The sequence below is a fragment of the Enhydra lutris genome, unplaced genomic scaffold (genome assembly GCF_002288905.1).
Source record: "Enhydra lutris kenyoni isolate GAN:26980312 unplaced genomic scaffold, ASM228890v2 scaffoldscaffold14, whole genome shotgun sequence".
NCBI lineage: Eukaryota > Metazoa > Chordata > Mammalia > Carnivora > Mustelidae > Enhydra > Enhydra lutris.
Window position 1 is genome coordinate 2,996,232 of NW_019154098.1, and position 22,106 is coordinate 3,018,337.

Consider the following 22,106-nt stretch of genomic DNA (forward strand, 5'->3'; position numbering starts at 1 on the left):
CTAATAAGTTTTTGGAGACACGTGTGTATTATAGAGCAGCTCAGTTAGGACCGAGAGCCCAGTGCTTGCAGGAAGGGGCTGCGAGCATGGCAGGGAGGGGGGTGGCCTGCATCCCGGTCGGGGCTTGAGCCGGGAGAGAGAGAGAGAGAGAGAGAGAGAGAGAGAGAGTGTGTGTGTGTGTGTGTGTGTGTGTGTGCGTGCGTGCGTGCGTGCGCACACACGCAAATGCTCCAGGAACACAGGGCAGTGAATAAAGCTGAATTTTAAATGTTTTGAAGGTATAAACTCTGGTTTTTTGTTTGGTTGGTTTTTGAGTTTTAGGTTTTTCTTAGTTTGTTTTTTAAACCTTACTGTTACCAGAAGTACAGGGCCACACGCGGTGCTGACGCCGCCACAGTGTGACCAGGGCTCTGGTTGACTGTTGCGGTTGCATGAAGTGGGGTCAGAGGTTGTAGAAGGTTTTTCTCTTTTACATCTCTGCCATGAAAGCGGACGTGGTGATCTTTTTCTGTCTGGTTTGATCGTTTCTGCTGAGCCCTGTGTGACAGCACTTTTTCAGGATTTGTGGCAATTTAGAAAATTTTAACTTCAGAACAGATTTTTTGGTTTAGTTGTTAATCGTGCATCATCATTTCCTTTATGGCTTTTAGGTTTTTCGAGTTAGTGACTAAAAATTATTCTAAACTAAAATGTATTTTTTTTTTAAAAGATTTTATTTATTTGACAGAGATCACAAGTAGGCAGAGAGGCAGGCAGAGAGAGAGGAGGAAGCAGGCTCCCTGCAGAACGGAGAGCCCGATGCAGGGCTCGATCCCAGGACCCTGGGATCATGACCTGAGCTGAAGGCAGAGGCTTTAACCCACTGAGCCCCCCAGGCGCCTCTATACACAGGTATTTATACACAAATGGGGCCCAGAGATGATGCCTGCCATGTTCACATGCATTATCTTGTTTAAACCTCCAGGCACTCTTCCTCGTACTGTTCCCACTTTACAGGTGAGGAGATTAAGACTCAAGAGGTGAGGTGGCCTGGCCTGGTTCACATAGTAAGTACTAGAAAGCCTGATAGAAACTCACGCCTTGAACTCAACAGCCCGCTGTCTTTACCTTAGACCACTCCGAATCATTCAGAAGCTTAGTGACTTTCCTTTGTGGAAGGAGGACTGGTTTGGAACAGTCTGAGTGTGATTGCATTGTAGTCTGTCCCCCCATTTGTCCAGAATAGCATAGTACTGCCTCATTTCTGACGCTCTTCTGTTCAAATTCAAAAGCCTGCCCTATACTTGGGTTTGAAAGGGTTTCTTTTGTCCGGTTTGCCTGCTAGCTTCAATTCTCACTGCTCTGGTTTACAGCGTAGTTCTATCTATTGCTGAAAGCTTGATTTTAACACTAGCTTTTGGGAATTTTTTTTGAGTATCCTAACAGAGTATTAGCACTTATTATGTGCAGAGTTGATTTTTTATAATTTACATGCTCTGTGATGTAACTTAATCAAATCGATGGTGCTGAGTATACTTAATTGCAGGAAGTGTAAGTGTTGGGTATTACTGGCTTGTTCCCAGTAGCTGGCTCACTAGAAGCTCTGATTTCGGCCATCACAAGTAGGCTCTCTAATCCGTCTCCTGTTAGGAGAGACATTCAGCCATCAGGAGGGTCACAGTGGTTTCTCCCTGGGTGTGGTCAGGGTGGCTGATGGCCGCGGCATCCCGCTGTGCTGGCTTCCCTCCGCCGCCTTCACCGGGGCACTGGAGCTCTGCCTCTGCCGAGACTGGGCTGCCCAACCACCTGCCTCTCCCCTTTCTGGCTTCTCATTGAGAAAAATACTCTGGAGTCACATGGGCACTGAGATGGCTAGACCATGCATTCTAAAGTAGTCTCCAGAGCTAAACTGGTTTCCTAGTCCTGAGTCTTGAGTTGGCCTTGACCCCTGGGCTGCGGACGTGTAGAGAGACACGTGGAGTCCCCCTGCGAGAGCAGCTGAGACCCCTCCCGGGAGGAAAAGCCCACAGGAAACACAGAGCAACAAGTATGACCGCAGACTCAACGGCCTGTTCACTTTTCCACACTTTCCAGGCCACACGCCTGTTACCTCAGCCCCGTGCACCTGTTTCCACCTTCCCCGGTCACCTCCACTAGTAAGCAGCATCGCTGCGCTTTATCTGTTAAAGACATTGTTTCGCCTACGCTGTTGTCCCCACACTCTGGGTCCAGCTAGGGACACGTCTTTGACGCTGTGCTGATGTGCTCCCCCCGGGGCTCCTGCATTTCTGTATTCCCCATGGGCCATGGGCCGTTTACTAGGATCAAGGGAAGTTGGATCAGATTCAGGCTCAGCGGCTGGTTGGGTTGTTTACAAGAACACACCCCATGTAGCTCGCTCTCGCCAGGACCCACAGGCCGACCAGTGGACTGGGTCAGTGTCCGAGCAAGCGTTCTAAAGCTCCTGTGAGCACCGCACCCGATGCCTTTGCGCCCGTGGCTTCGCCGGCCTGGATTCTGTCGGGCCACAAGGTGGCCGCCCATGACGTCTTCCGCGTCTTTACCTCGTTAGCTGTCGTCCTTGCAAAAACAGCTTTTCCTCACAGCTCTTCGTTCACCCCGGGACATGCTTCCTACCGGAAAGATGAGATAACTGCCCTCTTCATTCCCTTTATTCTCCAGTTTTCTAAAATGATGCGGCGCTTCCCTGGCTGGGTCTTGTTCTTCTGTGCTCTCATTTTCCGAGCAGCATTACGGATTTTCCGAGCAATGTTATGGATCCGTGCACTTTGGCCTTATTTGGGGCTGCTGCTCTGCTTTGTAACTAAAGACAAGCAGGAAGGAGAGTGCTGATCCCTCCCACGGACGCCCGGGGCGCCAGCTCCTTGAGAAGCTTCCTGTGTCACCCCCGCCCTTCACCTGTGTGTCATCCACAGCATCTCCCCTGAGCCTCTGGTCACCTCCCCTACCAGCCCTGGCCCCCGCCCTGGGGGCACCGCCGCCCTCAAAGCCAGGACCGTGGCTTCCCCTCAGAGCCCTTGTCGCACGAGGCTTGGAGGAGAACTCAGTACTCAGGTCAGTTTAGAAGTAAAAGAAGCGATAGAGAATGGGACTAGCTCACACTTAGGCAGCGGCTGTCCCGTGCCAGGTGCCCGGGGAACCCCACGGGGTGCTCGCCGCCGCTCCCTACGGAGGAAGTCGCTGCCGCTGCCTCCCTTCACCAATGAAACAAGTTTGATAACTTTTTCAAGGTCAAAGAACGAGTAGGGGAGCCAGCATTTCAACTCAAATATGTATTCTTTGATTATTTTATGTTTCCATAATTCCACACCTAGAGAATGGGTTTAAAACAGTAAAATGAAGTTTCTCCTGTTCCTTACTTGGACTCACTATATTTTGGCTCCCTTGTCTTCGCTCAGTTTTTTCCCGTTTGGGCTGTTTGATGGGACTTGCGGGCATGGTGTACCCCTTTACTGACAAATGTCCCGACATGTATTTCCTAAGACCAGAGACATCCTCTCACACAATCACAATGTAATTATCGAAATCAGGACACTGACGGATGCTGTCCCCTTTCCCGCCGTCTGGGTTCCCGTCTCACCCATCACATCCCCTGGAGCTCTTGCCCCTGCCCTCATCCTCAGCCCCAGGCCCAGGCCCACCGGGGCACATGCAGGCTTAGCACCAGGCCTCCATTCTTAACCGACAGCCACAGGGAGCTGTGCCCTCCTGATGGCGACAGAGGGTGAAACCCTCCGTAACAGGGTCGGGGCCACAGTGCAGCATCTGAAATATCACTACGTGGTCTGTTTCTGTTCCTCTTGCTTCCGTTCCTAACACGCTGACACCGTCTGTAAGTCCCTGCCATCCGTGGGTCCCGGCCCTGCTCTCCCTGGGCCACCCCTGAAGTCCTTTCTCGAGGGGACCCCCTGGGATGCTGTTAAATGTCGCGTGTCTTCTGTGTCCCACGTTCTTAGCGCTGCGTGTTCAGGAGCTGAAGTCCCCTGTTCTGACTTCAGTCCGACAGACGCCCTCTCTGCCCCATGCCACACTGTGGTTGTTGCTTCTGCTGCGCTGGGCTTCTGGCAGGCTGGGCTGCCCCCGGCGTCTGGGGCAGAGACGCTGTCTCAGTGTGCAGTTCGTGAGCAGACCGTGCTGGGGCCACGGGGCTTTGCAGGCTGCGCATTCAGACACCTCATCGCTAGTTTGTACGTTAAAGTCATTTATTTAGGGTGTACCCTGGAGGTCCGTGAGCCTGTGTCTCTGTTGATGATTTGGGGGAAATCGCTCATGAACTCACAGATCACGATGTGCTAGTTTCTGACAGTTTTTCCTTGTGGTTGAATGTCCGCAGGATTCTTGAATTATTTATTGATTTTTGTTTGTTTGTTTTGTTTTGTTTCAGTTTGTTTCAGTTTTGTTATTTGTAAAAATGTCTGTACTACCTTCACTTGGCTGGCTCTGCAGAGCTGGGAGACTCGTGTGTCTGGCTAAGAGTTTCTATATCTAGTGCTAATCTTGGCTAAAAGAGGAACTTGTATTTTGAAATATTAGTATGCTTTTTAAAACTCAAGTCAAATCAGAGTAAGAAATAAAGTGAGCCAGTAGTCCAATGAAAGCATTGCAAGTTTGTATTTGCTTTTATAGAGCTGCCTTAAAATGTAATGTAAGTTTTCTTTTGTATTTTCGTATGAAATAATGTGTTTCTATTTTTCTCTTTCTTCCTCTTGCCTCTTTATAAAGGAGTCAGTCCCCGCCAGCATAAAGTTAAGAAAGCTAGGCGCTTTCTCCCTTTGGTCTTCTGTTCCCATGAGCCTTCTCCTACCGGTACTGCACTCGCTCGCGTCGGCTCCCACTAACCCTGCCCGGGCCGCGGGCCTAACCGGACGCTTGTACATTGTCCTGAGCTGAGTGTGCCTTAACCGGGGCTCAGTGTACGCGCTCGGGGCTGCCCTCCGAGAGAAGACATTCTGTTTGCCTGTTTGCTGGTTTTCAAATGCATGACAGGGCGAGGCGTGGCTTCCTGGTTTGATCTGGGGGGCCGGCAGGTGCCTCGGTCTACACTGCGGGTGTCCTGAAGCAGCATGCCGCGGCGTGGAGGAAGGTCCGAGGGGCCCCGGCTGCTTGTCGTGCTTCGCTGGCAGGCACTCGGGGGTGCTGCGGAGCCGAGGCCCCCAGGCCACTTGCATCGTTTCTTGGGAAGCAAAGGTTATTTGTAATGATCGGAACAGGAATTTCTCCAAACACTGCATAAATTCAAGTGGAAACTTGGCTCCTTGTTCAGCTTCTGTGCTGGGCCTGGCCTGGGGCTCCCTGGGGGAGGCTAGCCTTCACCAGACGTGGGGATGACTGCTTATCTTCCTTTTTATCTGACAGGATGCAAATCTCCTTTGAGGGGGTACAGGCTAGTTTTAGCAGTTAACTCTGAGAGCCTCTCAGATTAATTCTGCTCAGTGTGGTCGGGACCAGCTTTACAGAACGGCTGTGGAACTCTGTATGGTGTGTGACAGCTGGAAACTTCGGCGTGATGCCCTTACGCCAAGTAAACACACTCACTACTGCAGTTGCTCTCTCATCTTTAGATTAGACCTGGGGGGAGATTTTTTGTTTTCCTTGTGCTTTGACTTACTTGTCTTTTTAATAGTGTGTCTCCCTCTCTCCCCTCCCTGCCCTCCTTCCTCCCCCACCTCCCCCCTTTCTTTGCATGCTACCCGGATCTGCAGATGAAATTAGTGGGGACGGTAATATTCATTTTCACATTTGTGTTTCTAATATGAGAATTATTTATTCATAAATATGGTTTGGTATGTAATGAAAGGCAAAATGTGGTTTTGATCCAGCAAAACAAATACAAAAACATGATGATGTGAACAAATGATCTCTTAAAACTTGGCTTTGTCAGTTTCTCTGTCATGTCTCAGTGGTAAATTTGAGTTGGGTTGTATTTACACATAGTGAATTTTCTAGATTTTATCATTAGAACTTTAGATTTCTAGAACAGTTGTCAGAACAGTACTAGTCAACAAGATTAGTCAGACTTAAAAGCTGTAAATGATAGAAATCCATAGAACATTTCCAAAGTATGGTGTGTGTGTGTGTGTGTGTGTGTGTATTTATATCATAATTCTTAGTTTGGGAGTGGGTAGTAGAAAGGAAGGGACAAGAAATGATTTTTTAAGAATCACACAAGCTAGAGAGATACCAGCAGCAGCGATAAGGACGATTCTCCAAGCGGTGGAGGGTAGCACTTAAAAAACGAGAAATTTGAAAGTCACGTGTTGTGTTTTATGTCGCCCACTTCATGTGCTGCCTGCATGAAACGCTGTACTCTTTACACTTAACTCAGACGGGGGGGAGGGTTGCATTTCTCCTCATGATTAAAGGAGAGAATGCTTTTACTGAAGATTTCCCGTGTTGTTTCACGGTAGGATTGGAAATTCGAGTAGTGAAAGATGTTTACTAAACATGACTTTGGGAAGGTGCATGTGACCCTTGGGACGGACAGTGAGGAGACCCCTCCTGGGTAGTTGCCCGCCAGTCAGCGACCGGGCTGGCACGGAGCCCCCCGTGCACAGGCGTGGGACTCCGGGTGCTGGCCTTGCTGCAGAGCCCGAGCGGGGACTGGTGAGCCCGTGGTGGGGAGACCCCCGAGGCCGAGGCCACTGCAGGACGCGTGGTCGGGAGAGAGCCCCCAGCCTCCTGCCGCCCGCACGGCCCCGTCACGTCCCGGCCGCCCGGCCGAGGGGTCCTGAGCGGATTGCTTCATCTCATGCGTCTTCATCCGTGAAAGGTCTCGTGGTTGTTGTGAGGATTCCCAGGAGCGCCCGAGAATTTGAACAGATGTTTGCAAACAGGTGGTTATTCCCACATGCCCCAAGCATTGAAACCATTTTCCCACGGTGGCCTTTCCCAGTTCTGTCAGTCAGATGGGGCAAGTGTTTCTGCCCCCATTTTGCAGATGAACGAGCTGGGCCTTAAGGCATTAGCCGCTTGCTCTAGGCCGGGGGTCCACAGACAGAGGCCTGTGGGCGAAATACAGCCCACCTCCGGTTTTCGTATTGCCCTGGGGCAGAGAATGATTATTACTTTTCTTAACGATTGGGGAAAAATCAAAAGAACAGTATTTGTGACATCAAAACTCTGTGAAATTCCCATGTCAGGGTCCACATGGGAGCGCGGTCACACGCAGCTGTGCGCAGGGGCCTGCTCAGAGTTGGACGGGAGCGGCAGGGACGGTGACCGGTAGGGTCGTAAAGACCTGCTGTCTGAGCTGTGACAGCGATCAGCTGCCGACCCTGGTCTGGCTCATAAAGAGCACAGGGGGCCCCTCCCGGCTCCCCAGAAGAGAGCTCCTCTGCCAGGACGTCTGGGCCGGGGGCACGTGGCGGTGACGGCAGGGGGGGCGCCCGGAGGTGCCCGAGGAGTCTCGTCTCTGCCTCAGCGTTGCTCTGTGGGAGTCGGCATTGGCCGACTCCGACTCCCTGAGGGAGGACAGCGGGGGAGCAGGGTCGCAACGTGGCAGGTGTCCGAGCCGGGGCCCAAGCACCCCCCGGGGCAAGGGGCCCCATTTTGTGGCAGGCGAGTAGAGGAGGTGTGGCAGAAGCACAGCAGCTCCCCGTCTTCTGTGGGAGGGCGAGCAGACCGCCCCACTCGAGAGGTATGGACCCGAGGGCTTCTGCGAGCTGTACGGGCAGGCGCTCCAGCCTCAGGCGGGGCAGCAGAACAGGAGATGCGGTCACCGGGCCACTACGCCAGTGTCTCCGTGGCCATGTGCCTCAGCCTGTTTACTTTGCTCTGAGACGGAGAGCCTGGCCCTCTTCCCTCCTGATTTCTGAGCTGTCAGTTTCTGTCCTTTTTACATGTCCTCCTCTCGTTCCGATTTCACCGCATGTCGTGATACCCAGCCTTTCAGATCGTCATGTCATTCGAGGTTTTAGGAGTCTCCCCTTTCAAAGTGTTCGTTTTGAAATATTCGGTTCACGGACCGGGTACCCTGAAGTGGTCTCCCAAAGACACCGGCCCCCGTCTCGTGAACATCCCTAGGGCAGAGCTGTGCCGCGTCGGGGGTGGGGGAGGCCCCCCAGAATATCCCTAGAGGAACATCTCGTAGTCTCACAGCGTAGGGTGTCCGGTCTCATGAACAAAAGTCCCCAGGGGCACCAGGCTGCTTAGTTGGTGGAGCATGCGACTCGTGATCTCGGGGTTGTGAGTTCGAGCTCCACGTCAGGGGTAGAGAGGACTTAGAAGACAAGAGTCCCTGTAAATGTTATGGCGGGTGACTCGGGATGAGGCTGTGCCCGAGTGCTGCTCCGAATCCCGGCCCCCTCCCAATGGGCACTGAGACCTTGAGGGCTCACGGGTCCCCTGGGAGCCTCAGTTTCCTGTCTGCAAGGCAGGCTGACGGCAGCAGACCCACATCAGCGGAGAAGCACTCACAGCTGCTCGCGGGGTCGGTGGCCTGGTGCTGTCCCGGTACCGCCGCTGCCATCATCTGTACGCCAATCTGCCTTCCCTTATTGGTGCCCAGGTCTGGAAGCTGTTTCCTTTTGTTGTGTCTCTTTCCCCTGTATCGTGGGGTGCAGGCAGTTTCAGGCTGGGCTCCGGTTTTTCAGGCCCTAAAGTGTCTACACATATCTCTCCTGTCAGGATCGTAAAACCCTCTCATCCTAAAAACCAGGAAGGGAAAACAGAACCGAATGAGTATCAAGAATTCTTGGGAGAACTCGGCCAAGTACTGCAGCTCGAGAACTGCTGTGCAGGTTCCAGTGACACTTTTGTAGGTCTCTGGCCCTCCAGTGACAGTGGCTCTGCTCCGTAAGACCAGCCCCCGGGGGGCACAAGCACTGGTGGCTGCAGGAGACATTCCCTAGTCCTATTACACCACAGTACACGTGCCTATGCCCCTGAAGTCACCCTGAGTCACTCCCAGACCGCTTTGATGTCCCCAAAGGTTTCCTGTAGAATTCACATAGCATCGAGGGGGGAGAATTACAGGCACTTCCTTGTGATCGTGTAACTGATGAAAGCGTCTGCACCTTGATTTTTCCCGAATCAGTTTTGCATGCTCGCCTGGTACCTATTAGCCATTTGTTTTATGGCTTCAGCATTGCTGCAGGTGGGCATTTCAAGTGAGGCTTTTCTAAAAAGAGGCCGTCCCAGAAGCCACTGCAGTCACACCAGGAGGGCTGACCGAGAGTCTCCACGGGCAGGAACCCGTCCACTGCCAGGTTCCTCCCGCGGAGCCCTCCGGAGCAGCAGAACCACGAGGAGCCACGATTTTGTGACCAGCTCTTCTGTGCAGGTCCACACCTCGACTTGTACGTATCTCCTGTAATCCTCATAACAACCCTGCACGGCGCATACGTGTTCCCATTGTCCACGTGAGGACACGGCTGCAGCACAGACAGGTGAGGGGACCTCACGGGAGGGCGCAGGCTGTCCTGAGCCCCGCAGCTCCGCCCCACCCGGGCTGCTCTGCCCCGCACAGGCCACACCGCGTCCTTGCCTCAGCTGTGGTCCCCTCGTCTCGTGATTGCAGTGAAGTCGTCCTCTGTTCAGCCAGCATGGACGCCCCCCTTCTCTGTGCCGGGCCCCGTGTTCCATGCGGAGAAGGGCTCTGGTCCCCTGGTTCTCCATCTGGAGCGGGACAGACAGTGGACAAGGGACCAAAGACTGCCAGCCGGTTGGTGACAGGGACTGAGGAAAGTAAAGCAGCATGATGAACAGTGATAGGGGATGGGGGCAGGTCAGTGGGAGGCAAAGTCTCTGGCTGGGTGACATTTTGGCCAAAACCAGAATCGGCTGAGTGCACCTGAGCTCCAGCACGTGGCAAGTCCTGGGCGAGGGGCTGCTCTGGCAGCTCTGGCAGCTTCGTGCCCTCCTCCCCCGTCAGGCAGGCAGTGACCCCACAGCCATGCGCTGCTGATTGATCCGGGCGTCTCCTCAGGAGAGCCAGGAGGCGGGGCCGGGCTTGGTGAAGCACCTCTGGGAACAGGGCAGCGGGGGAGCCGGCAGGGGCCGGGGGTCTGGCAGCTGTCACAGCCGGGGTCACCTGCCACCCTGGGCTCACCCGCTGTGTTTGGCCTCTACAGGTGTGTGCTTCATAGGAAAGAAGGCAGGGAGAGTAGCATCTGTTGCTTGTGGAAATTCTGCCTTTGTCAGCTCTCTGAAGGGAGGGCATCGATGACAGAACAGAGAGAGAAGACCATGACTAGATGCCACGTGTGTGCAGTGTTGCTTCTCTCGTCTCAGCTGCTTGTGCACATCTCTCCTCTGCTTGGTCCATCCTTTCTCAAAGTGCCTTAGTAGCTCCCTTCATCCCAGACGCCATTTCCCACGGTCCTTCCTAAGCCTGCACGGAGACAAAGCCAGGGGCTAGAACATGCCAGTTCGCTGAGAACAGGGTAGGAGGGAGAAACAGAGAAACAAAAGAATGTAAGGTTTGGGGTAGATTGAATGTTTTTCTTTAATCCCGCAAGCAGTGTTACCTAGACCATGTGAGAATGATAGAGATGATCTGCCTCCCACAGAGGACTTGGGAATAGTTTACACTTCCTGAATGCTTTACGGAGGACTGGCTCGTTGACTATATTCTGCCCGCTGAATTTTTTTATTTCAATCACTTCTAATTAAGAACTAAATTCTTCCAGTAACTCTGAGGTCTGATCTCAATCATTACCATGGCAATATGTGGGACGGTTGATATCCTAAAGAATGTGGCCTGTATATATTCTCTCTTTTCTATAATTTTAATACCTGAGTGAAGTAGTAAGAGCAGCACAGAAGGAAGAACATTTAGCTTTCGATGTTTCTGGGGTTAACGTGGATGCTTGGGCAGATTTTCTCTGTGAAGAGCTGTCCTCAAAGATAGTTCTGGAAGCACTGCTCCTTCTTTCCCGGCCCAGCAGCTTAAACTCGCAGCGCAATGCAGGAAGAGGGAAGCAGGTGCAGCCGTGCTCCCAGTGGGTCCGAGCGAGGGCTGTTCTCCTCGGATGCGCTCCCCGGGCTGGTGCGCACGAGGATTTCTAAGTCACCGTGTTACCAAAGGGAATAGTGGAAACACTACAAGTCCTTGACTTCCCCTCCAAACGGAACTCATTGTAACATGCCATTTCTTGTCGTTTCATTCTTCTTGTTAGATTTCTCCCTTTTGGCATTAACACGAACTCTTCGGATGCCTGAGTGCAGGGTGACGGGAGATAATCCCTGGGCTGCTTCCACCCAGAGCAAACAAAATCTGTCACCCACTTACTCTCTGTGGCAGTCAGGCCATCATTTTTGTTTTCCGAGAGGCCAGCGTCAGATTCTGTTGTAGAGTCTAGTTATGAGCAAAGTCAGGTTTTCGGTCTCTGAAGCACTCGTCCTGTTCAGAGCGACCCCAGGAGAGGCAGGGTGGGTTTCAACACGGGCTTGGTGCGAGGCAGAGTTTTGCAGTCGGAACGGATGTGGGGCTTCAAGTCCTGGACGTAGAACCTCCACGTCTTTCCTTTCTCACAAGGGCCTTCCGTGCCAGCACCGTGTGTTCCCAAGAGACAAGTCTGTGTGTTACAACAGACGCACCATGACGTCACCCGTATTTCCATAGATGACTCATGCGTGAGCAGAAGTGGAGGAATAGGGTCTTGAGAATATGTCCCCATAACGTGGCATTTGGGCAGCTCATTTTGCCTTTTCTAATTCTATCAAAGGCCAGGAAGTCAGTATTTACCCTCTTCCAACATATCTGCTTCCTTTCCTGCAGAGACGGATGATTATGCTGAGATCATAGACGAAGAAGACACCTACACCATACCCTCGAGTAAGTAGGCTTCTGATTTTGTTCTCGCCCGGATTTGACCGCATTGAACTTCTAAATATCTCACATTTAGAAGTTTTAGATATTGTTTTTAAGCTATCTTTAATCGTTCACTGAGTGCACGACAGAAATGTGCTCTTCTCCCTTTAGAATTCTGTTTCAGGCTTGGCCGAGTCCGAGGTCAGAAACCTAACGCTCAGATACCTGTAGTAAGTGTGCTTAGTTACAGGGTTTTCGTAATTTGTTTCCTGACTCTGTAATACCTTTACTGGTGACAAAATTTCCTCTCTGTAGACGAGTGTATTGTTTAAAGTTAAATAAATATACACACATGTCTGTTCACTTCTTTGAATACGCACAGTCAGTGAATTGCGTTTTGTTGGAAACTTTGTCCTTTACTGCCCTTGAGCTTCCTGCCTTCAGCGCACGGTCCCCGCAGCTCCGGCTGGGAGGCGTGCAGAGAGGGAGGCTTCGGTCATGCCCTTCCCACCGCCTGGAAATGCCCGCGCTCCGCTTCTCTCTGGTGTGTGGGGCTTCTTGACGGAGGAGAACCCAGGAGCCCCAGATCTCATGTTGGAGGATGTGGTCCCAGATCTTGAATTTCAGACACACTTGAAACTTCATTCACATTAACAAAAAAAAATGTCTTAGGGGCGCCTGGCTGGCTCTGTCACAAGTAGAGCATGTGACCCTTGATCTTGGAGTCGAGAGTTCAAGCCCCACATATGGCATAGAGTTTACTTTAAAAAAATTCTTTTTTTAAATTTTGAAAATATATTCTAAACCTCCCTCCAAAAGAGGCGCAGTTATGAGTCTGCATACAGCCCCAGGGACCTTAATAATTGAACATCTGATGTCCCGATTCCAGTAGAGCCGGACATACCTGAAAAGTACATGTTCCAGGCGTTTTATTTACCCTGTTGTGTGACTGTTTTAAAAGATGCTCTCATTTAGATTAACTGTGCACGTTGAAGAGGTGCTCCCAGCATCAGGCCTGCGCTATCCCCGGGGGCACCCTGTGTCCCCCTGTAAGAGCTCTGGTATCAGAGAGTGGTTCGAAACAGTAGGAAGCGCTGAAACGTGGGTATTTTGGCTTGCACAGCAACATGGAACATGTTGAAATTTGGCTTAGCCGTTTAGTCATTCATACATCCCTGCAGCCTGTCCAAATTTGCATCCGTGTGCTTGCTATTGAGTGTTGAGTGGTAAAGCTCCAGGCCCCACAAAAATGGGTTACAGGGCAGGAATTTACGACCGGAGGTTGAAAAGCATTGTTGTCATCACATCGAGATAATTTAAGGAGATTCAGAGTTTGCTTGTGTCTAGTCTTCTTTTTTTTTTTTTTAAACTGATGTTTGTGGTTAAAATACTTAGCAAAGTAAATGTTGAAATATACTCTCAGAGTTTGTTGTTGCTAACCTAATTGCTATTAGTTATTTCTAAGCAAGGTCTCCAATTTTTTTCTCCCCTGATTGCAATACAGAAAGCTATGGAATAGATGAAGGTAACAGGACCCCTTTACAATAACTGCATTTGCTTGCCGATTGCAACCTGTGGAATGACGTGGGACGTTTCAGTTCTCAGTTAACTTTTATCTTTCAACTACTTTCCATCGGTTTATTCGTGCTGTTAAACCAATGGAACTACTAGCTAAAGTGATTTTAAAGAGGAGAAGGGCCGTCTAAGACTTGGATTGGACCTTTCTGTACGGTTTCTAATTTGGTAAGCCGGGGAGAGACTTTGGAACCATTTGGCTTTCGTTTTGTTCCGCACCAGTGGAATGTGCACGGCGTTGGTCGTGCAGCTGGGTCGCTGCCGCAGGAAATCAAACACCACGCCGTTAATTGGATTAGAATCAGTTGATGAGGTTTCTAGTCGGTGTTTACTTCCATGTGCCTCAGCAGCCTACTAAATAATTGGTTTCATATGAAATCACAACAACTTAATACATTAATTTGAGGCAAATGCTCTCAAAATGTAAAATACTTGTAATTTATAATGTTGTATGTTCAACCTTGATTCCAAGTCACCTGATTTTGAAATTAGTTTTTAAAAGCGACCTCTTTAAACTCTTTTAGCTCTGTGAATAATATAGATAGGATCATAAGAAAGTGGAAAACTCTTAAACTTTTAAAACATAAAGTTTCTTATGACACAGTTTTTCTGTTGCCTCCATATTTTCAAACTTCAGTTATTTGTTAAATAATTGCTTTAAATAACTGTGTTTTTTAGCCTTTCATATATTAATACCTAAACTAATAGCACTGATTACTTAAGCATATAATTTACTACTTTGGAGAAACTGCTTAGAAAACTATCAGACAGATAAAAACTAAATCGACATTAAAAAATATGGAAAAAATCTACCTTTAATAGAACTTACATGGTTTTGGTAGTTCACGCGATGCCGTAACAGTTTGTGTAATTCCTTTTGAGATACCGTTTAAGAGAATTCCACTCCGTTTAAAGCATTTTCATAGACTGACGTGCCGCCAGTGCGATCTGTACTCATGGATGATAATGAAATGAAACCAGCGTCAAGTGTACTCTCAGCGTTTGGAATGTGGTACTTACATATGCCATGTTTTGCAGCCAGGGATTATGAGATTCAGAGAGAAAGAATCGAGCTTGGACGGTGCATCGGGGAAGGCCAGTTTGGAGACGTCCATCAAGGCGTCTACATGAGCCCAGTAAGTCCTCTGCGTCAACCAGAAACCTGTGCTACTTTTGACTGTGGCCCCTCGTTTGTCTTCATGAGTCCTCAGTTCTTTGCACCTGTCTTTTACAAAGCTCCTCCTCTGTGTCACCGTATGTGCCATATCAGAAACATAAAAATGGCACACGATGCTCCTAGAGGGCTGGGTCTACCTTTTATTCGTTTTAATCTCTCAGCCTCTCTCCTCAGTAACCGATTCCACAGTGATCGTTCTGTAGCACAGAATCGACAGATAGATGACCAGCATCAGCAGCAGGAGGCCGCTGTTGCCACCTACTGCGTCCTCAAGGAAAGAGCATTAATTTGCCCCAAACTGCCCTCCAGAAGAGAGCAACACATTTTTAAAATTATTTAATAATAGTGTTCTTGAGGTATAGATCACATACTGTAAAATTCATTTTTTTTAAACATACAACTCAGTGGTTTTTTAGTATATTGACAGAGTTGTACAATCCACCACGCAGTCCTTCTAGAACTTTCTTTGCCCCAGAAAGAATCCCCCACATCAGCAGTCACTCCCATTCTACCTTCCCCCCAGCCCCTGCAGCCACTCATCTGTTTCCTGCTTCTGTAGTTTTGCCTTTTCTGGACATTTCTTATAAATGGACTCATACGATACGTGGCCTTCGTGGCGGGTTCTTCCAGTCGGCACGCTTTTAGGGGTCACCCACGCTGAAGCGTTATCGGGACTTCATTTCTTTTCAGTGCTGGATAACATTCAATTGGATGGGTAGAACCACTTTTTGTCCGTTTGTCCGTCAATGGTCATTTGGGTTGTGACCATGTCTTGGCTGCTAGGAATCAGGGCTCTCTGAGCACTCCTGTACAGGACCATGTGTGAGGAGTTTTCAGTTCTCGTGAGAGCTCTGGGCGTGGAGTTGCTGGGTCACGTGGTAACTCTTCCACTCTTTGACTTACTGCTGAACTGTCTCCAAAGAAGCTGTGCATTTCCATTCCGAACAGCAGCGTGTAAGAACACCCCTTTCTCTGTATCCCTGCCAACGCTGGTTATCATGTTTTTATTACATCATCAATTTTAAAACAGCATTTTAAAATAATAGTACAGGGTGCCTGGGTGGCTTAGTTGGTTAAATGTCCACCTCGGTTTCGGCTCAAGTCTTGATCTCAGGGCTGTGAGTTCCAGCCCAGTATTGGGCTCCACACCTACATGGAGCCTACTTTAAAAAAAAAAAGAAGATAAAATAATAGTACATACTTGGTCAAGAACTTTTTTAACTAACAGGTGTACACAGATGGTACTGATAAGGGCATACAGACTCTCCCCAACTTACGTTGGTTGCGCTTAAGGGTGGTTCAACACAGTTTTTCGACTTTATGTTGGTGCAGAAGTGACCTGCATGCAGTAGAAACCATACTTGGAATTTTGAACCTGGATCCTGTCGCAGGCAAGGGGTACACACAGCCTCTGTCCTCACGCAGGGTGGTGGCCGCCAGCACGAGGGCCCATCACTGAGAGACTGACAACCATTCTGTGCCCACACAGCCCTTCTATTTGTCCCTCCAGTGGAGGATTCAGTAAACCGCACAGGCTGTCAACACTTCATTGTAAAATACGCTTCGTGTGAAATGACTCTGCCCAGCTGCGGGCCCAGGCGAGCGCTTGCGGGCGCCTGGAAGGTGGGCACGGCTCAGCTGTAATGTTAGGGAGTCCAGATGCATTGCACGCACTTTCAGCTTGGGACGTTTTCAACGTGCGGTGGGTTTTTCGGACATGAACTCCATACCGAGTCAAGGAAGGTCTGTCGTAACACAAAGGATTGACCTTTGGTGTGGCCCCTGCTTTGGCAGTTTCCCCAGTAATTCTCTGTCTTTCACTTTTTCATATCCTCTGCACGTGCACGAGTGACACCGTGATCTTTACTTTTGTAACCAAAGAGCTAGAAGGGCTTTTTTGGTTTTTGTTTCTGTCAGGAACAACAGACACTTGTCACCGTGTCACGAAACAAATTAGAGTTTCCGTTTTTAAAACTTCAGTTTCGAAAGCCTTTTCCTTTGTACTTAATATACAGTTCTGTCATTTCTTACGTATTTCTAGCTGTTAACTCTTCTTTAATTATTATTATTATTATTATTTTACTCTGTGTTATCTTCCTAATTCTCTTAACTCTGTTCTTTGGGGCAAAACACAGTAGAAAAAGCCCTGCATCTAAAGTTACTCGAAGACGTGCTAAATTTGCGACTTGGCCGCACCCCGCTGAGAGGCAGGAGACTGTGGCTTCTTGACTCGGAATTCGGGCAGCTGCACACGGTGGCCTCAGAGCTCCCTCTGGTCTCTAGAATTCAGTGGCTCACCAGGACCACACAGATAAAGGCAGGGTTAGTGGGCCTTATTTCATGCATCTTTAAAATAATCCATTTTAGTTGTGAAAATACAAGAGGACATTTTTTAAATACCCATTGTGTAGTGTTCATTAAATACTTGTTGAATGAGCCCCAGCCCCAGAAAAATACGAGGGTTCACACTTTTTTGTGAGTATCTCCCTGACCTATGCTGTCCACGAATGAGTGTTTATTTTGTTCTTCGTGTCGGTGTCTGATTTTACCGTGCAAAGGAATCTGTTCATTCCCTGGGGCTCCTGTTAAGTCCCTTTTCCAGATTACGTCCTTCACTGTTCTGTCAGATCACGGAACGGATCTTCGAGGATTTTTAGTAATCAGTCATCTGCAGCTCAGCACACGTCACGGCCAGGAACCTGCCACTGGACCTTCAAGTCATTATTTCAGCAACAATTTCTCAGTCTCCCAGCAGGTTACAGCAAAGTGGTGGGGACATAAGAATGAACAAAACGGGCACAATTTCTGCCCTCACGGAACTTAACTTCTCTCTGAGACAGAAAGGAACAGTCAAAAACAAATACACTAAATATCGAGTAGGGAAGAAGAGGAGGTCGGGGTGCTCTCCCCACGAGATGGTCAGAGAAGGCCTTCTGATAGGTGACACGGAGCAGAGCCCTGAAGCAGGAAGGGAGCCATCCACGGGAGGCCAGTGTGGCTGCCTCGGGGGGTGGGGGGGGTGGGGGCCACGGAAGGTGAGGAGTGGGGTCAGGTGGGCCACGCATGGGCTGCAGTTCATTCTAGGAGCCCGTGGACACAGCGTCCTCTAGAGGCTCGCACACGCCATTGTCGCATCTGGCAAGGCAGTCGGGCGTCTTTGTCACCATCTGAGCCTCTGCTGGTCACTTGCAAGTTCTGTCATCATTATGATCTTAGCCTTAAGAACTTGCTTTTAAATCTCTTTTTCTCTTGATTAGTCCTAGAGTAACCCTTCTCTGGATTTATTTGTTAAAGTCTTTTCAATGCCTGCTAGTTGTTAGTAATTCGGAAGCTGGTCGTGTCTTTTATGGAGGCATAGTGGATGCCATTGTGGCATTTGCTTTGAACCATTGAGAAGACTTCTCTGTCCCCTAAGTACTGCTTGTATTATAAATGTTTTTAAAAGTTGTACCTTGAGCAATTCCCAGGTATGTTTGAATCTGCCTCTTTTTAAGGTGTTTTTAGGAAAAAACGAAAAACAAAAAACCATCTTTGCTCAGGTTCTGGTCTGGTCTTGCTCACTTTGAACTGAGTTCTCCAACATTCCGTTCTCTGTGACCAGCCCCTCTGGCAGCTCAGCATCCCCCGGGCTCCTGCTGTCCAGCCACAAATGCTGCACCACGGACAGATGACCAGCCCCTGGCTCTGTCCACTGTGGCCTTTCGTCCCTGTGCTGCCCACGGAGTCTTGGGTCTGGCGTCCATTTGCAACTGCGGGTCCTTGGAGAGCAGTACTTCTCTGCATATCTTCAGGCTGTCTTGTGTGAAACACCGTGTTCAATATTTGAGTATGAATTCACAGAATAGATGACGGTTTTGTGGTCTTAAGAACTTTCTATTATTGTTATACAGAATTCCTGTTAAAAAGGACATTTTGTGTCATTTCTGGAGTATACCAGTTGGCCCTGTATTTTTAGATGGAGATAGAATTCGTGGTCCTGGTCCTAAAGACGTTCACCATCTAGTTAAGGAAAACAGTTACTAACTCATTCAAAGCAAAGTAGTTCCGTCTCAGCCTTGCTGTGTGGCTGGCACCTGTAGGAAGGCTCTACGCTCAGACATTTAACAGACAGATCTCGAGCTCCTGTTCCCGTTCTGTGCCAGCAGCGACTGTCCTGCTGGGCACAGGCCACCACATCACCACCTGGAGTCCTGCACGCTGCAGGCTAAGAGAGGGACCCACGTCTGTTGTAGTTATTTTACTGTTTATATTTCTCTCATTTGAAAGTGTTTAATATTCTGGAATCGTATGGTGTGTAATTAGTGTGAAATCTAAAGTGAATACAATTTAAGCTATTTTTAAGGTGCGCTGCCGCTGACTTGTGAATGGCATCTGCATTCAAAAGAAAGGTTTTAATAGCATTCCTGAACTCGGCGAATAGTTACTAAGCAGCTGCTATGAATTGAGTCCTGTTGTAAGGGGACCTTTTTGGCAGACGAGACAAGGTACCTATTGTCTTGAAACTTACATGTCAGTGATGGAAAATAGTAATGATGTAAATGGCAGCATCGTGTATGTTGTAATGTATGATACATGTATGGTGAAAATGTGTAGAATAAGGACATTGTGATAACCTGAGAGGCCTGTCCCGGACAGTTCTGTGCTCGGAGCTTGTGAGGGTCGCGCAGAGCAGCAGGGAGAACACGGCAGGCAGCTGGGCGCTGTTTTAGACGGGATGGTTTGAGCATGGATCTCGGTGCAGATTTCCGGGGCAGCCACAGGAAACGACACTGGAGTGTAGAAGATAAGGCTGGGCGTGCGAGGTTTGGGTGAAGAGGGGCTCGGGGGCCACAGCAGGGGGCTGGGCTTTTTCTCCCAAGTGTCCTGGGGACAGGAGGAGCCTCAGGGAGAGTGGGTGCAGAGAGAGCCCACAGCAGTGGCGGGGGCTGGGCAGGCGGCCGTCAGATGCACGCGGTAGGCAGGAAACTTGGGTCCTGCTCCTGGATTGTTGGATCGTGGGAGCCGAGGGAAACTGAGGAGTCAGAACTGACTAGTAGGTAGTTGACCTTGAGCATCTGCGTGACTTCCGTGTCCCGAGTGAGGTGGAAACGGCTAAGGAGAGGAAACGCGTCTGGTGGTGGGTGTATTAGTGAGGGCTCCCCTGGAAACAGAAGGCTGTGGGTGCCTTCAAAACGGGCTTGTTAGGAGTTGGTTCATGTGGTCCTGGAAGTTGATGTCATCAGATCTGCAGCTGGAGGCCCAGGAGAGCTGATGGCTTCTTGCTTCCAGTCTGTGCCTGAAGACCTAGGACCCAGCACAGCCAGTAGAGGTATAGTCCAAAGAGTGGGGAAAAAAACAGTGTCCCAGCTCAAAGGTAGTTGGGCAGAAGAAATTCCCTCTTATTTAGAAGAGAAGATCAGCTTTTTGTTCTAGTCAGGCCTTCAGCTGATCAGATGCGGCCCACCACATTAGGGAGGGCAACTTGCTTCACTCAACCTATTGTTAAATCCATCCAGAAACACTCAGAATATGCTTGACCAAATTACCTGGGCACCCTGTGGCCCAGTCAACTTGACACATAAAAAGAACCATCACAGTGGGATATCTGGAGTTTTGTTTTGGTCGTATCAACTTTAAAGTAACTTTGCTGTGTCCTCGTCAAGATAGGGCATGGGGTGGGGTGGTTGTCAGAGTCTGGGCCGAAAGACAAAGGGAGGGCTGGAGAGAGAATTTAGAAGTCAGTGCAGATGTAGGACTTGGCACTCAGTGAGATGGCCGCACGTCGGGCTGGCCCTGGGATTGAGCCCTGGGACGTTCCTGCCCTGAGGAGGCAGGAAGCAGTGTCTTGTCTTCCCACTGTCCTCACAGGCCAGTCGTTCCTGCCTGAGGCTGCTGTTTATATGGATGGTGACTCACGACCGTAGCAAGGACTCTTCCGAGAAAGCTTGGCAAATTCAGGCTTCATCCGGGCTCGGGAATCTGGGGTGGGAACCATTTCAGAGCCACATCGTGCGATAAGCAGCAGCTCCGTCCTGAGCTGCTGCCGCTCCCTGCTGCCTGTCACACGTACACGCTGCCCCAGTCCCTGTCACAGAGGGGACATGCCACTTACCAGCAGGGCGACCTTGGGCAAGCCGCTAGATCCGTCCGCCTCTGCTGGCCTGTCTATGAAATGGGGATCCCGGACCCGCCTGGAACTCGTCCGGCCGTCTCACAACCTGTAGGCCCAGTGAGATACTTTACAAAAAGGACAGAAATGTCCAAAACCTGTGGAGAATAAAGATGGCGAGATCGTACAGTCCTCTGGGGCCTCGTGGCTGGAAGCTCGCTCCTCACACCCCCGTGATGGTGCCTTGGCCTGACCTCCTCTCTCGGGGTCCTCCGGGGAGGGAGGGAGTCGGGACCCAGCAGCCACGGTGAGGAGACCTGAGGCGGCGCTTCTTGGACCTTTGTCCGTTCGCTGCGTTCTCCTACTTCTCTCTCCCCCATCCTGTCCTCCTTGTCCTTCCTGCCTCCTTAATGGGACGTGAGGCCCGACAGTTCCCCGCAGGAGGAGTCCGTGGTCCCGGCAGAGACCAGGTGGGGGCGGGCGGAGCTGAGCGTCCTGGCGTTGCTAATGAGAACCACGCGCGGTGTTACTCCATCGAGGCCAGGAATGACCTCACTTCCTATCTGTCTTAAGCTCTATCTTTTGAACTCGTTCAAGAAAACATCACCTTCTTCTGTAGGCAGGTCCACGCGCCTTCTTGGTTTCTCTCCCCGTTGCCAGTCACGCTCTTAGTCACTGCGCGTCTCCCCTTCTCCCTGAGCTCCGCGCTGCAGGGCGCCCGGGTGAGTGCTCCGTCTGCCCCAGGAGCTCCTCCAGCCCGAACTCCGCCCCATTCTCCTCCCGCTCTCCTGTGTGGCTCTCCTGTGTGGCTCTCCTGTGTGCCTTCGCTGCCTCTCATGCACCTCCAGGCCTAGTCCGAGCTGAGCTGCTGCTTCCCTTTGTCTCACCAGAAACCTGAACCTGATGTCTCATTGCCAGCGCAACGCCCACCCTGTCCCTCCTGCACTGCCGCAAACAAGTCCCAGCCGCCAGCCTCTCACCACGCCTGCCCTCGGGTCCCAGAGCGTCCGTGACCCCGGCTGTGCCCCTGGCCAGCTCTCGGCAATCCATCCCTCCCTCTCTCCTTTGGTTTTTTGTTGTCCTGGTCTCTGCTTCGCACATCCGGACACGCTCCTTCCTTGTCCACAGCGCCGTTACCCACTAACATACCCTGTGATCACCTGGTTTCTTGTGTGTGTTGTCCCTTCCTAGCGGGAAGGCATCCTGGGGCAGAACAGGGAACTTGGCTGCCTGTTGTTCAGTGTGCACCCTGAGTGCCTGCGAGGCGGCCTGGCCGGTAGCAGGAAGTGAATATGCACAATGAAGGAACAAACGACCTACAACATGTTAATGTTGCCTGGACGTTTTTTCTGGGGACTTTGTAGAGTATTTGAAGTGTTCCTCTTGAGATTTTCAGTTCTGATTCTGTCTGGTCCGGAATCCGCGTAGTTGCCAGTCACGCAGCTTTTCGTGAACGTGCCCATTGATGCGTAAAAAGAAGCTCTTTTTGCGGGGCGCCTGGGTGGCTCAGTGGG

General features: G+C 50.4%; 1 protein-coding gene across 8 annotated transcripts in view; it reads left to right on the forward strand.

Annotated features, from left to right (window-relative positions):
• The window catches only part of LOC111146744 (protein tyrosine kinase 2), a 250,228-nt gene that overhangs the window by 168,005 nt on the left and 60,117 nt on the right, over window positions 1–22,106 (forward strand). For 3 of the 8 annotated variants that reach the window (XM_022502419.1, XM_022502421.1, XM_022502425.1), the window contains 5 exons: window positions 4,723–4,806; window positions 5,703–5,720; window positions 11,720–11,776; window positions 13,257–13,277; window positions 14,366–14,463. In XM_022502419.1, the coding sequence (XP_022358127.1) occupies window positions 4,723–4,806; window positions 5,703–5,720; window positions 11,720–11,776; window positions 13,257–13,277; window positions 14,366–14,463 (278 nt within the window). Of the gene's footprint in view, window positions 1–4,722; window positions 4,807–5,702; window positions 5,721–11,700; window positions 11,777–13,256; window positions 13,278–14,365; window positions 14,464–22,106 lie in introns of those variants that run through there. The other 5 variants (XM_022502422.1, XM_022502423.1, XM_022502424.1 and 2 more) reach the window with 3 other exon arrangements.